Consider the following 14,910-nt stretch of genomic DNA (forward strand, 5'->3'; position numbering starts at 1 on the left):
AATACTTTCTTGCACATTGATATATCTTCATGGAGTCAGATATACATTTTTGATAGACTCAGCGACATGACGGGTTGCATGCGAGCTATGTATGTATCACATAGTACCCACTTAATCAACATCGATCATTAGCTGAATGCTAATTTTAGCTACCAGCTGAACCATAGCTAAACAGCTTATACATTACAAGTTTAGCATATAAAAGTGAGCTTAGAACAAAACAGGCTCAATTTGATTAACATCATGTAAATCATTACATGAGATGGAAGTGAATTGGGACTGAAATTGTTTCATTCACTGGGGAGATGAACCTGCTTGCTGATGCCTTTCCATTTGAAATGACCATTCTTTTGACATATTCTTTTTTAAAGCTACTGCGACAATTAAAACATTAACACTGCAATTTCAGGTAAACTCAATAAAACAAGATTCAAATATATGGAAAATGTCTATACAGTTCAGCTGTTTTAAAAATATTTCTCTGCAATTAAGATTTTTTTATTGTACGAGCATTTGGCTTGAGACAATTCTAAACTCTACTGCTTGGGATCAGGGCAAGTCTAGGAGCAGTCTCGCACACTACCTACGAAGGAGACATACGAGATATAAAAAATGTATACTACAGTAATATGTGTACAAGCAGGTTTTAAACTCTCTTGTAAATGTACGTAGTGTGAATTACCCCTTTAGAAATGTGAAATTGTTAAGGGATGCATTTGCTCAACTTATTTGATCTTATTTGCAGTGTGGTTTTAAGTCATGAGTCAACTACCTAGATTCTGGAACCTGGGATGGTCTTCCTTCATTGACTGGTGGAGTAGTCAGAGTGCTTCAGAGCAAGGTGATTTGAAATGTTTTTGTGTTATTTGATGGGAGGAGAGTGTATTTTCCAGAGTTCTCAACCTGTGAATAGATATCTACAATGCCATGAATTGGTATTGTATAAATATCGAAACCATGCAAAGAACTTGTTGGTGATTGTAATTATTGACTTTAGGATCAGATTACCACGACTCTATTCAACCCTCTCTGCTTTAACCTCATTAGACTATGTGACAACTACAGGACCTTCTCAACCCTATGGTCAGCAGCACCTGAATGAACCTCTTCTGGACCACAGAGAGGGTCAGCTCTTCCTGACTGAGGCTTTTAAAGTCATCCTTGAGGAGGTGCTATGTAAGGGCACAGACGTCAACGAGAAGGTCTCACACCCCTAAATCAAACTGTTGACTGTCTCTAGCCTAACATGACTGTTCTCTGCACTGTGTCATATTGTTAGATGTTTTGCTGCACAAGCCTTTTGGTAAGTCTTGAGTGACAGATAGCTGTCCTGGTGGGTCATGTAGCAAACATTTTTAGGAACCACTGGGCTAGTACCATTATGTTAACTGATATCATCGTCACACCTGACTGTGCATCACAATCTAACCATAGAGGTACACACTCAGTACTGTATTTTCAGGGGTTTCTTGTGCTTGTTATACCCCTGGTTATAGGTGTGTGAGTGGCGCGAGCCAGAGGAGTTGGCTACTCTGCTAGATCTGGAGCTGAGAGAGTATGGGGAGCAACAGCACCAGCTGCTGCAGAGAGTACGGGACGTGGCCAAGTACAGTGTCAAGACCAGTAAGTCCACCCCGGGCCTAGCTCTGGTCCTGGGTGTTAGGGTGGTTTGCTGCTGGCCTCACCAAGACCAGAGCCACCCGACCCCACAGGGAAACCTTAGAGTGAGATGAGTGTGGTTCTGGTTACAGCCGATTCTTGGTAAATGCAATGGCTTGGGACTGTCCAGAATGCATGCACTAAAGTAAAGCGCATCTCTCTTTCCAGATCATCCGCGGTTCTTCAATCAGCTCTTTGCAGGGGTGGACTACCATGCCTTGACAGGACGATTCCTTACAGAGGCTCTTAACACTAGCCAGTAGGAGGGAGCAATATATATCAGTTGAGGCTGGAGGGAGGAGTTATAGGTGGATGCCCTCATTGTAACGGCTGGAATGGAACAGAGTAAAAAATGAGGTTTCCATATCTTTGTGGTTGATATTGTGCCATTCCAGCCATTACAATGATCCCATCATTCTATGTCTCCTCCCAACCAGCCTCCGCTGATATACAGTATATGCATATATACATTCCATAAAGTATGTTATGAAGGGGCTTGTGATGGACAGTTGTATCATTTATTTGACAGGTATACCTATGAAGTAGCGCCAGTATTCGTCCTGATGGAAGACGAGGTACTCTCCAAGCTACGTTCTCTAGTTGGGTGGGCACAGGGAGATGGCATCTTCTGCCCAGGCGGTACCATGTCTAACATGTATGCCATGAACCTAGCACGCTATCGGGCCTTCCCAGAAGTTAAACTTAAGGGGCAGTGGGCCCTCCCTCGACTGGCTGTCTTTACATCTCAAGAGGTGGGGGAAAACAGTATGGTAGAAGTAATGCACTATTTAACTTCACATTCACATATTAATTCATTCTACACAAACTTTCCTCCAGAGCCATTACTCTGTGATGAAAGCAGCTGCCTTTCAGGGTATTGGGACAGAGAACGTGTTTAAGGTCAACGTGGATGATAGGTAAAGTGATAAGAACCTTCCTTTGACTCTTGTAAGTCATCTCATTGACATCTATGATTCCTAGGCATGCATGATTTACAGATTTTAACTCATGCTCTCTGTTATCCTACAGGGGTTGCATGATTACAGATGACCTTAGTGAGAAAATTGAGCTGGCGAAATCTCAAGCAAGTTTACTGTGGTTACCTTGTAATTTACTGTGTCAATTTTATTATATCTGCTGTGATACAGTAATTACACAGATAACAGTTGGAATTGCCACTAGACTAATGGGAATTGCTGATAGACAATCAGTGATATCTTACACAAGGATCTGGCCAATTCCTAGTACTCCGTCAGCATTCAAAGTATTTTATCTGCAATTCCTAGTAGTCTATTGGCAAAGCACATATCACACTGCAAAGCACCAAGTAGAGATGTAAGGATATCATTCATTACCCCTCCTCACCTACCAGGGGGCAGTACCATTCCTTGTCCACGCCACGTCAGGAACCACTGTACAAGGTGCCTTCGACCCCCTGGAGCCCATCGCTGACATCTGTGACAGACAGGGGTTATGGATGCATGTTGATGTGAGTCCTTCTTAAAGTGATCTTTCATTCAAAATCAAACTTTGTCCAACGTTTTCAGACCACAAAAGTAGTCTTCTGTCAAGATGATTCCCAACAGCATCTGTTATGTCGATCAAACTTCATAACCCAAAAGATGGCCACCGTCGAATTAAAACCTTTGCAACAGTGACCATCTTTCCCATGTGATTTCGAGCTGAAGAACACTGATTGGTGTTGTCTTGTGGTTTGGCACAGGCAGCCTGGGGAGGGAGTGTTCTCTTCTCAAAGGAACACAGACATCTCATGAGAGGAGTTGAGAGGTGGGAGTCAGGTGCATGCTCAGGAATACAGTTGCTTGAATGCAATTTTGCACTTTATAAATGTGCTGCAAAAAACCTAAATGTAATTCAGCCTGTGTGAGATAAAGTGTACCAAAGTATAGGTTAGGTGTCTTGATGTCTCGCATGACTGGGCTAGTCTTCCGTATTGGCTCAACATATGACTGACTCGCGAGTGTAATTATGTGACTATGTTTGTGATCAGAGCCGATTCAGTAACTTGGAATCCACACAAGATGATGCTGACTGGCTTGCAGTGTTCAGCCATTCTGCTCAAGGACACCACGGTAAGACAACACAACATCCCTTCACCCAGCCTGGTCTCATAGACTAGACTTAGCATTGTAATGTAAATCTGAGAAACTCAAATTAGTAGGTTATGTTTGGTATGGTTACATAAGACAGAAGGTTACTTAAGGCAAAAACACATTTTGAGTGGATGGGTAGGTGTATAACATGAGTGTCTAGCAATCCAAAGGTTGCATGTTTGAATCTCATCACTGACAACTTTAGCATTTTAGCTAAATAGCAACTTTCCAACTACTTACTACTTTTTAAATTACTTCACGTTAGGTTAAAGTGTTAAGGTTAGCTAACGCCTAACCATAACTTTAACCCCTAGCCTAGCTAACACTAGCCACATAGCTAATATTAGCGTTATCCACCTAGCTAACATTAGCCAGAACATATTAGAATTCGTGACATATTGTACAAATTGTAATTTAACATTTCTAAAAAATTGTAATTCGTAACATATCATACGAAATGGATGACGGACATCCACAAATTAATACATACCATACGAAACGTAACATATCATACTATTTGGAGTGTCCCATATTTACGTTTATTATGTTACGTCTACCCCTGAGTCGAGGTTGCTTCATCAGATTCATCACCCAAAGAGTTGTTGAATTGCTGTGGCATTTGCACTCTCGCCTTTGCAATTATGGAAAACACTGTAAAATTACAAATAGTTTCACCTCGTACATGTTTAAATTGAACTGTTTGTCAATGACAAAACATAATGCAAGTCCTTTATAATCAAAAACGTTATGTTCCTGCATTGTTTAAAGGGATAGTTAGACATTTTGTCAAGAAGCCATTTGTTCTACTTATTCAGTTAGAATCTTCTCAATACCATTTTATGTCTCTATGTGCAGTTTGAAGGAAGTTGAAAGTACCCACTGGGCACATAATTTCAACGTGGATAATTGGGTAATATTTGGTTTAGACGTTGATCAATGAGATTACAACCTATATTCGCCCACTCAAAAAGACAGCCGAAGTTAGTTGACTTTCGAATGTGTTATCCCTATGCTTTCAACCATCTTATAGCCCAACTAAATTACAATGGAAAAATAATGTCTGGTTTCTGGCTTAGTTGGATGTCTGTCACTGCACTTTCAACCATTTAAAAGCAAAGCAAGTTCAAATGAGAATACAATGTCATATGTATTCATTTATTTATACAACAGATTAGTGTTATCAATGTGCATCATCTAATAAAATGACCAAATGTCCTGGATTGCAGTTGAGATTACATTAGTGGCATATATGTAACTTTTTTGGCGACCTGACAAATTCACATAGAAATGCAAGTTGTAGATCTATCATTCTACTTGAAAGCAAGCATAAGAAGAGGTAGATATGTTCTGTGTGTGCAATTTCTATGCGTACCATACAATTTTACTTTCGGTTTTGTACACCAGCTTCAAACAGCAGAAACAACAATATTTTTGCATATGGAAAACATTTCAGTGGTTTGGATGGTACAATGATTCTCTACACTATACTAGCTTATTTTGTCATATACATTGAAATTAGGCAAACTATTAGTTTTAGCAACCAGGAAACAGTGGAGCGATTTTTCTGCATAGCACATCTTTAAAAGCACAGTACATGGTGCAAGTGATCAATGCCATTCGAGATTCTGCATTAGAGCAATTGAAGATCTCCAATATGGGATCAAATACTAGACTTTTGACGACTTTAATAGACATGTGAATTTGTCCCAATACTTTTGGGTCAGTCAGGAAAGACGCTTGCCAGCTGGTCAGCGCATGCTCTGAGTGCGCATCCTGGTAATCCATCTGACCCTGTGGCCTTGTGAACGTTAATCTATTTGAAGGTCTTACTAACATCGGCTACGGAGAGCGTGATCACACAGTCATCCGGAATAGCTGGTGCTCATGCATGGTTCAGTGGTAATTGCCTCGAAGCGAGTATAGAAGGCGTTAACGGTACTCGGTACTTGTTGAAGCACCTTTGGCTGCGATTACAGCCTTGAGTCTTCTTGGGTATGACACTACAAGCTTGGCACACCTGTATTTGGAGAGTTTCTCCCATTTTTCTCTGCAGATCCTCTCAAACGCTGTCAGGTTGGATGGGGAGCATCACTTCACACCTATTTACAGTTCTCTCCAGAGATGTTCAAGTCCGGGCTTTGGCTGGGACACTCAAGGACATTCAGAGACTTGTTCCAAAGCCACTCCTGCGTTGTCCTGCGTGTGTGCTTAGGGTCGTTGTCCTGTTGGAAGGTGAACCTTCACCCCAGTCTGAGGTCCAGAGCAATCTGGAGCATGTTTTCATCAAGGATCTCGCTGTACTTTGCTCTGTTCATTTTCCCTCTCAATCCCGACTAGTCTCCCAGTCCCTGCCGCTGAAAAACAAACCACAGCATGATGCTACCACCACCATGATTCACCGTAGGGAGGGTGCCAGGTTTCCGCCAGACGTGACACTTGGCATTCAGGCCAAAGAGTTCAATCTTGGTTTCATCAGACCAGAGAATCTTGCCTTTTACTGAGGATTGGCTTCCATCTGGCCTCTATACCATAAAGGCCTGATTGATGGAGTTCTGCAGAGATGGTTGTCCTTCTGGAAGGTTCTCCCATCTCCACAGAGGAACTCTCGAGCTCTGTCAGAGTGACCATCAGGTTCTTGGCCACCTCCCTGACCAAGGCCCTTCTCCCCCGATTGCTCAATTTGGCTGAGTGGTCAGATCTAGGAAGTGTCTTGGTGGTTCCAAACTTCTTCCATTTAAGAATCATGGAGGCCACTGTGTTCTTGTCCCTTCAATACTGAAGACTTTTTTTGGTACCCTTCCCCAGATCTGTTCCTTGACACAATCCTGTCTCGGAGCTCTACGGACAATTCCCTCAACCTCATGGCTTTGTTTTTCCAATTGAATTTATCACAGGTGGATTCCAATCAAGTTGTAGATAAATCAAAGATGATCAATGGATAAAGGATGCACCTGAGCTCAATTTCGAGTCTCATAGCAAAGGGTCTGAATATTTATGTAAGTAAGGTATTTCTGTTTTTTGAAAACATTTCTAAAAACCTGTTTTTGCTTTGTCATTATGTGGTATTGTTTGTAGATTGAGGAGAAACATTGATTTAATACATTTTAGAATAAGGTCATAATGTAACAAAATGTGGAGGAAGGGGTCTGAATACTTTCCGAATGCACTGTAGCTCGTATGGTAGGCTCGCGTCACTGTACATCTTGCAGCTGGGTTTCCCTTTGTAACCCGGGATAGTTTGCAAGCCCCTGCCACACCCAATGAGCATCAGAGCCGGGGTGGTAAGGATTCGATCAGAGTCCTGTATTGATGCTTTGCCTGTTTGATGGCTAGTCGGAGGTTGTAGTGGGATTTCTTATAAGAGTCCGGATTAGTGTCCCGCTTCTTGAAAGCGGCAGCTGGAGCCTTTAGCTCTGTGAGGATTGTTGACTGTAATCCATGGCTTCTGGTTGGGATATGTACATACGGTCACTGTGGGACGATGTCGTCGATGCAATTATTAATGAAGCCGGTGACTGATGTGATAATATTGCTATTATAAACTGGTTACCAACATAATTAGCGAAGTAAAAATACCCCTGGTATACGGTCTGATATACCACGACTGTCAGCCAATCAGCATTCAGGGCTCAAAAGACTTTACGACTGGGTCGCGTCTCCGGCAACCAAACCGATCGAACGACCAGCCGGCTTGGGTAGTAACCCTAAATTTGAGTCAGGACTATATCTTGTGGAAATGTATTTTATGAAAATAAAAAATGATACCTTATATAGAATTAGGCTGTAACGTAACAAAATGTAGAAAAAGTCAAAGGGTCTGAATACTTTCCGAAGGCACTGTACACATTTTAAAGATTCATTTTGTTGTCTTCCTTACCATTATTATTGAGCAAATTCTCCGCTATTCTTGATCTCTTCCCCAGGACCTGTTGAAACGTTGCCACAGTGCAGATGCAACATACCTCTTCCAACAGGACAAGTTCTATGACATGAGTCTGGACACAGGGGACAAGTCGATACAGTGTGGCCGTAAAGTTGACTGCCTGAAGCTGTGGTTGATGTGGAAAGCTGTGGGGTCTCAAGGCTTGGAAGAGCGTGTGGACAGGGCTTTCGCCCATACAAGGTACAAACATAAACCCCAGCTCGCACATTTGGTTCCTTGGAAGTTGTGGGAATGTATATTTTTGCTTTCCCATTGGTTCTGGGAACAAAGCCATATGTTTCCTGATTGGTAAAAGGTAACTTTTTTAAATGTCCTGAGAAAGGAAGTGAAAATGCCGTCTGTTCTGGTAATGTAAATGTTTTGTTTGCAGGAAGGTTCTGAGAAAGTTTTCCTTGGAAGTTTTATTAATGTTCTTAGAACTAAAATTATTTAAAAGTAATTAAATAACATTCTGAGAACATGTTTCAATAAGACTTAACACGGCCGTCTTAGATTAACTGTGTGGAAATTAGGACACATGGAAATTCATTGGATTAGGTATTAATCGTGCAAACACATTTTATATTCTGTTCTCTAGCCATGGAATTTTTTTTTTTTTGTGAAATATCGTCAATGTGCTGAGAATGTTCTAAGGCCAAGCAACTATCTTGCACCATTCCTAGAACATTATGGGAAGGTTGTATGAAAAATAATCATAGGACAGGGTTATTCAACTCTTACCTTACAAGGTCCGGAGCCTGCTGTGTTTCTGTTGCACTAAATTCACAAACCTGGTGTCCCAGGTATAAATCAGTCCCTGATTAGAGGGGAACAATGAGAAACTGCAGTGGAACTGGCTTCTAGGTCCAAAGGTGAGCTTGAGGGCCATAGGATAACCACACTCACCAAGCTCTAAGAAACATATGGTTCTCAGAACGTTATGTGCTAGCTGGGACATTTACAAAACCTACAGCTGTAATTCTGACTAGTCAAGCTCCTCACTTAAAACAGCTCAGAGCTCTCATTTAAAGCAGTTAATCGAATCTATGTCAATTAAAGAAGTTTCAAACGTCATGGAACAATGATCTGTGTGTTGACTGTCCCACACGTAGATATCTGGTGGAGAAGATGATGAAAAGAGAGGGCTTTCAACTTATAGGGAAGGTAAGTCATTGTTTTATCAAATGTATACTAACATATTCTTCTCTCATTTTCATCTCACCTGTCTTCTGGTTTTGTCCTGTTAAACAGCCTGAGTTTGTGAACGTGTGTTTCTGGTTCATACCACCCAGTCTAAGGGGAAAGGAGAACAGTCCAGACTACCAGGACAGATTGTCAAAGGTTGGTGTGTGTCAAGTTGTTTACTATGATGCCAGTTATATATATATTTCAACTCAATTTCTATGACATATTCTACATTTAAACCAGTTAGTTTCTGTTGGTCTGGCTGACACAATGCTGTGATCTTGTATCTTCATCACCAGGTGGCTCCAGTGATAAAGGAGCGTATGATTAAGCAGGGTACTATGATGGTGGGCTACCAGCCTCTGGGTGGACGAGTCAACTTCTTCCGCATGATAGTCATCTCTCCGCAGCTCTCCTACCAAGATATGACCTTCTTTCTGGATGAGATTGAGAGGCTAGGGAATAATCTATGATAGTCATTCTAGTTATCGCCTTGCATCTCCATTTATGTCACTGACTCCTCTGGCTCCCAGAATCTGTTTTCTAACAATAATATTACTTGTTTTCTACAGTTTTTGGGGAAGCTACTTTGAAAATATAGTTTACTAAGCTACTAATTACTTCACAATGGAATAAGTTAAGATACCCTTAAGAAAAGCAATTTACTTAACTAAAGTTACATTGAAAAAGTAGCTCACTACATACAAACTACTTTGTGATAAAGTACAGTACCAGTCAAACTACACATTCAATGGTTTTAAAACATTGGTGTTTTGTGGGTACTATTTAATGAAGCTGACAGTTGAGGACTTGTGAGGTGTCTGTTTCATTAAACTAGACATTCTAATGTACTTGTCCTCTTGCTCAGTTGTGCACTGGGGCCTCCCACTCCTCTTTCTATTCTAGTTAGTATTTAACTTTTTTGGTTACTCCCTGATTCCATATGGGTTATTTCATAGTTTTGATGTCTTCACTATTATTCTACAATGTAGAAAATAGTAAAAATACAGAAAAACCCTTGAATGAGTATGTGTGTCCAAACCTTTGACCGGTACATACATACATATATATATATATTTATATATTGTATGGCCTTTATGTATTATTTGGTTGTAGAACATGATGTAGGAGGTCCTTCTGAAAAATACCCATGACAGATGCCAAGGGAAGCCTGATCAATGCCATGAAGCATTGAGACAGACAGAGGAGCCCATGGGCTGTGGGCTGCAGCGGAACCATGTCAACATCCTGGACACGGTTGCATGGACGAAGTCGCCCCTGCATAAACAGTGAACTTGAGTGACCCAACGTGCCTGGATTAAAGATGGCCTTGTCTGAGAAGGGTGGATGCTTACTCAATGTGTCTGCTTATGTTACTGTTTAAGCAGTTGTGTGAGTGTGTACGGTGGGGAGGGGTGGTGGGGAGGAGCTAAGGCTTTGCAGCTGACATGGGCGTGATGCATAAAAACACTCTGCTGGGGTCACAAGTCCATGAAGAAGCTTTCTCTGAGGCCAGTTCCTGCAGTGCCGGCCCTAGCCTTTTCAGGTCCCTCAGCAAAATTTGGTTGGGGGGGCCCCCACTTTGATGGTGGAGAGCAAAAAAAAAAATCACATTTTTAAAGTAAATTTCCTACAATTCTACACATTTTGCCATGTGCCTGAGAATTGTTTTCGTCATTTAATAATTTCGCCATGCGGTGGAGCTAATGTTTTACCTTTTTAAAGCTAATTTCCTGAAATTGTACACATTTTGCCATGACTTATCCGATGTTGATAGGATATCTGTGTAAGAGTGACTAACAAAATCAATGGGGGCTCCCTAAATTTAGATAGCTGGCTTGACTAATTTATAAATCTAAAACATGTTAGCTGACATGGGCCAATTGAGTGACTGCTGAAGACGGAAACTGCTGATGCACAACAACATTTTGAAATTGCACCTGGTGTATTCTACTATTCTAACAGTAAATTGAGACCCCGACACTTCAGTTAACCCTAACGATCGTGGGGGCTTAAGCGACCGCTTATGTCGCTTATGCCTAGGGCCGGCCCAGACTTCCTGCCTTCAAACCCACCGTACATGTTGACTGAGGTCACTGCACCCTGAGGGCCATGTTTGCATTTGGGGCCAAAGAGATGGGCCACGCCTAAAAATCTCAAAGGGACACAGTTTGGCTTCCTGTGGTAACATGAATCAATTTGGGGAATGCAGCAAGTTAGGCAAGCCCTAGTGAGTTTGCAAATAGACAGCTGGTTTCAAAACAAATCTTAGTAATGACTTTCTAATTTTAAGCAATTCTCCAATATAGCTTGATCAGTTGATCTTAACGAGCCAAGTAAAATGTAGTCAATGCAGTAGTTAACTACAGTACAACAGTAGAAGCAGAACTGATCAGCAGGGTTTCACAGAATTTCAACATGAGGAATTTTCTCAGCAAAAAACTCCAAATGATTACTGAGCCTGAATTAATTAAACCGATCTGATAAAAAGATCAACCAACCAATAAAAAACATGAGGACAGTACAATTAAACCAAGGTATCAAGGACAGAAGACAGAACGCTGTATATCAGGGTCTGGAAATGTGCCAGGATCTCTGGTTGTATCAGAGGGGGCAGGTGGGAGGAGCTATAGGAGGATGGGCTCATTGTAATGGCTGGAATTAAATTAATGGAACGGAGTCAAACATGTGGTATCCATATGTTTGATACCGTTCCATTAATTACATTTCAGCCATTTCAATGAGCCCGCCCCCTTAATGCTCCTCCCACCAGCCTCCTCTGGTTTGTATATCAGGGCCATTTACCATTTGCCTAGCAACTCTATACTAGGAGCGGGTGGGATATTTCAAATGTACAGCCACCAGACCCAGATCAGATTCCTATTATTACAGGTGCTGCCAAAGAGAAAAGATACCCAGTCCTTAAACTCCCACAGGTGACTTGATTATCTTGCACTATAACCCCAGTATGGACTGGAGTAAAATGTCCTTATGGGAACACAGGCCTATGGGGCAATACGATAGTGATATTTAGAAAGGTTAGAAGTTAGGGGCTTATTCGAAATGTGAATATAGCTGACATGTCACCATATTCTTCATGAAATCGAATCATGACTATTCTACACAAAAGCCTACCTTTCTATCTGAACGCTCCGTACCGAGGTACCCTCCTGAATGTGACACTTTCTATCTGAACGTTCCATACCGAGGTACCCTCCTGAATGTGACACTTTCTATCTGAACGCTCCGTACCGAGGTACCCTCCTGAATGTGACACTTTCTATCTGAACGTTCCATACCGAGGTACCCTCCTGAATGTGACACTTTCTATCTGAACGTTCCATACCGAGGTACCCTCCTGAATGTGACACTTTCTATCTGAACGTTCCATACCGAGGTACCCTCCTGAATTTGACACTAAATAAGCCAGTAATCACTATTATCAGTTTCAAATATGAGATTTGAATGTATTCGTGGCATGTTTGGTTCCCAGCATTGGACTAAGTGCAGCCCAAGGTGCTTTTTGTTCTTTTCCACAGAGCTCACCCATCCCAGGCCTCATCCTAAATTAATTCTGGCCACAGCTTGCATGGGGCCATATCATTAGCAGTAATTGCACACAGAATTCTACTGCCATGTGCCTCCCTTTTCACCACAGACTTCTGTATCAGTGATCCACGAAAGCATCAAATTACCCCCACACCAGTGGAGGCTGGTGACTTGCAAAATTGAGTAGGATGGGAGACCCATGGTATAGGCGAGGAACGCACGGACACGACAACGCGTGTTTAAAAACATTGTGAAAGACAAATTATTTTAACCTAAATCATTTCATAGAGACATTTATAGTGCAATATTATGGGGAATGGGAATGAGAGGGCTACTTACACAGTGCTGAGAAGGGATCACAGCAGTGATTCAATGAGGGTATGAGGCATGAGTTGAGGTTTTCAGAGGCTTGACTTCAGTGCAGGAGAGGGGTTGAGGTGCTCATAGGCTTCAGTGTAGGACAGGCTCATCATGGATGGATGGGGATGGAGAAGAGCTCAACTCATCCACTGAGGGCAGGACAGGATTTGACTGGGAAGACAAAAAACAATAACAACACACTACACAGTTAAACAAAAGAGATAAGAATGAGTTAGTACAAGCAAGGATTAAAATCATTGATGTGTAATAATGTGAATGTCTTTGTGTTTGTGATTGACTCTACATAGAAAATTGACAGGTCTACTCAGTGCTTGGAGAGAAAACATACACATACTTCCATTTCAGCAGCAACACCATCGTTTTGGTCAACAAGTTTCTCCATGAAGTTAAACTCCGACATCTCAGAATTCACAAAGTCCAACACAGACTGCGCATCTCTCCCATTTGACACATCAAAAATAGCCCAAGAAATGTTCCTGGATAAAGCCCTGATCATCCACATACTACCTGACAATAACTGACAACTACAAGCAGAGTGGTGGCACCATACTGTAGGTCCCAGAGTGGTGGCACCATACTGTAGGTCCCAGAGTGGTGGCACCATACTGTAGGTCCCAGAGTGGTGGCACCATACTGTAGGTTCCAGAGTGGTGGCACCATACTGTAGGTCCCAGAGTGTTGGCACCATACTGTAGGTCCCAGAGTGTTGGCACCATACTGTAGGTCCCAGAGTGGTGGCACCATACTGTAGGTCCCAGAGTGGTGGCACCATACTGTAGGTCCCAGAGTGGTGGCACCATACTGTAGGTCCCAGAGTGGTGGCACCCTACTGTAGGTCCCAGAGTGGGACCCAAACTACAGCAGTCAAACTACAGCAAATTATATTTAGACTAGACTAACAGGAGGGTTTCCTCGACCCAAACACAGAGACAACAACTGATGGACAATAAAACTCACAGGGCTGAGCTTGCTTTATGCATGTTAGGCCTATGCAACTGTAGACCTAATAAAAAATGTACAGTCGGTGTCATCACTATTATGTTGACTGATTAATTCCAGTTAATAATTTAGCATATAAACCAAATTTGATCACATTCACATTTTTTCCTGACAAACAAATGGACTATAAATACATAATGTTAACAATTTGTTTACACCAGCCAGATGGACAGGGCGCATAGGCAGTATACTCTACAGTTGATCAGACTGAAAAATAATCTTGTTTTCATCCCATACAGCATGTCAGATCTCTAATGTTTGAGTGTGCCTATACAAGAACATTTATTTAAATAGTTTTTGCTTGTGTCTGTCCAGAATGATGTGTTAACGCCTTTACTAAATTAATACCGGCAAAACAACAGCATACCACCCTAGGTTCGTTCTCTGATCCTAATCCAATGATTGGATGGACAACATGTCAGTTCATAATGCAAAAGCGTTGATTGGTTGGAGGACGTCCTCCGGAAGTGGTCATAATTACCTTCTAGGTCTATGGAAGGGGGTAAGGCCTGTAGCCTCCTCAATTTTGTATTGAAGTCAATGTAGCCAGAGGAGGACGGGGAATAGCGGTCCTCCGGCTACATCATGGCGCTATCTTAGAGTGCTATTGTAGAGCTATATTGCAAAACAGTTAGTTTTAATCAGGTATTTGGTGACGTAAACATATTTAATATAGTTGTATCTCATTATTTAAAAGAATTCTGAAATTCACTGAGTAGGATGGGCCTCCCCTTCCTCCTCTCAGGAGCCTCCACTGCCCCACACATGCTGCTTGAGGTGTAACTTTGGTGAAATATATAGAATACATACACTGAACAAAAATATAAACGCAACATGTAAAGTGTTGGCACCATTTTTCATGATCTGAAATATAAGATCCCAGAAATGTTCCATATGCACAAAAACTTATTTCTCAAAAAATGTTTGCACAATTTTGATAACATCCGTGTTAGTGAGCATTTCTGTCTGTAATAAAGCCCTTTAGTGGGGGAAAACTCATTCTGACTGGCTGTGCCTGGCTTCCCAGTGGGTGGGCTTATGCCCTCCTGGGCCCACCCATGGCTGCACACTTGCCTAGTCATGTGAAATCCACAGATTGGA

At 41.8% G+C, this 14,910-nt stretch overlaps 1 protein-coding gene across 3 annotated transcripts; it reads left to right on the forward strand.

Annotated features, from left to right (window-relative positions):
• Nucleotides 1-723: 723 nt before the first annotated feature.
• LOC112252848 (cysteine sulfinic acid decarboxylase) lies at nt 724-9,725 on the forward strand. Of its 3 annotated transcripts, none has more exons than XM_024424517.2 (14): nt 724-841; nt 1,048-1,202; nt 1,497-1,623; nt 1,828-1,918; nt 2,189-2,411; nt 2,497-2,576; nt 2,689-2,743; nt 3,032-3,148; nt 3,383-3,447; nt 3,671-3,752; nt 7,697-7,896; nt 8,808-8,859; nt 8,947-9,036; nt 9,180-9,725. In XM_024424517.2, exons 1-14 carry the CDS (start codon nt 760-762, stop codon nt 9,351-9,353), a joined length of 1,593 nt encoding a protein of 530 aa, XP_024280285.1. In that variant the 5' UTR covers nt 724-759; the 3' UTR covers nt 9,354-9,725. The 3 variants fall into 3 exon arrangements, with proteins under 3 accessions (XP_024280285.1, XP_024280286.1, XP_024280287.1); XM_024424518.2 differs by having other exon boundaries at nt 1,066-1,202; XM_024424519.2 differs by having other exon boundaries at nt 8,947-9,040; nt 9,180-9,329.
• The last annotated feature ends 5,185 nt before the right edge of the window (nt 9,726-14,910 follow it).

Source organism: Oncorhynchus tshawytscha, linkage group LG06 (genome assembly GCF_018296145.1).
Source record: "Oncorhynchus tshawytscha isolate Ot180627B linkage group LG06, Otsh_v2.0, whole genome shotgun sequence".
Taxonomy (NCBI): domain Eukaryota; kingdom Metazoa; phylum Chordata; class Actinopteri; order Salmoniformes; family Salmonidae; genus Oncorhynchus; species Oncorhynchus tshawytscha.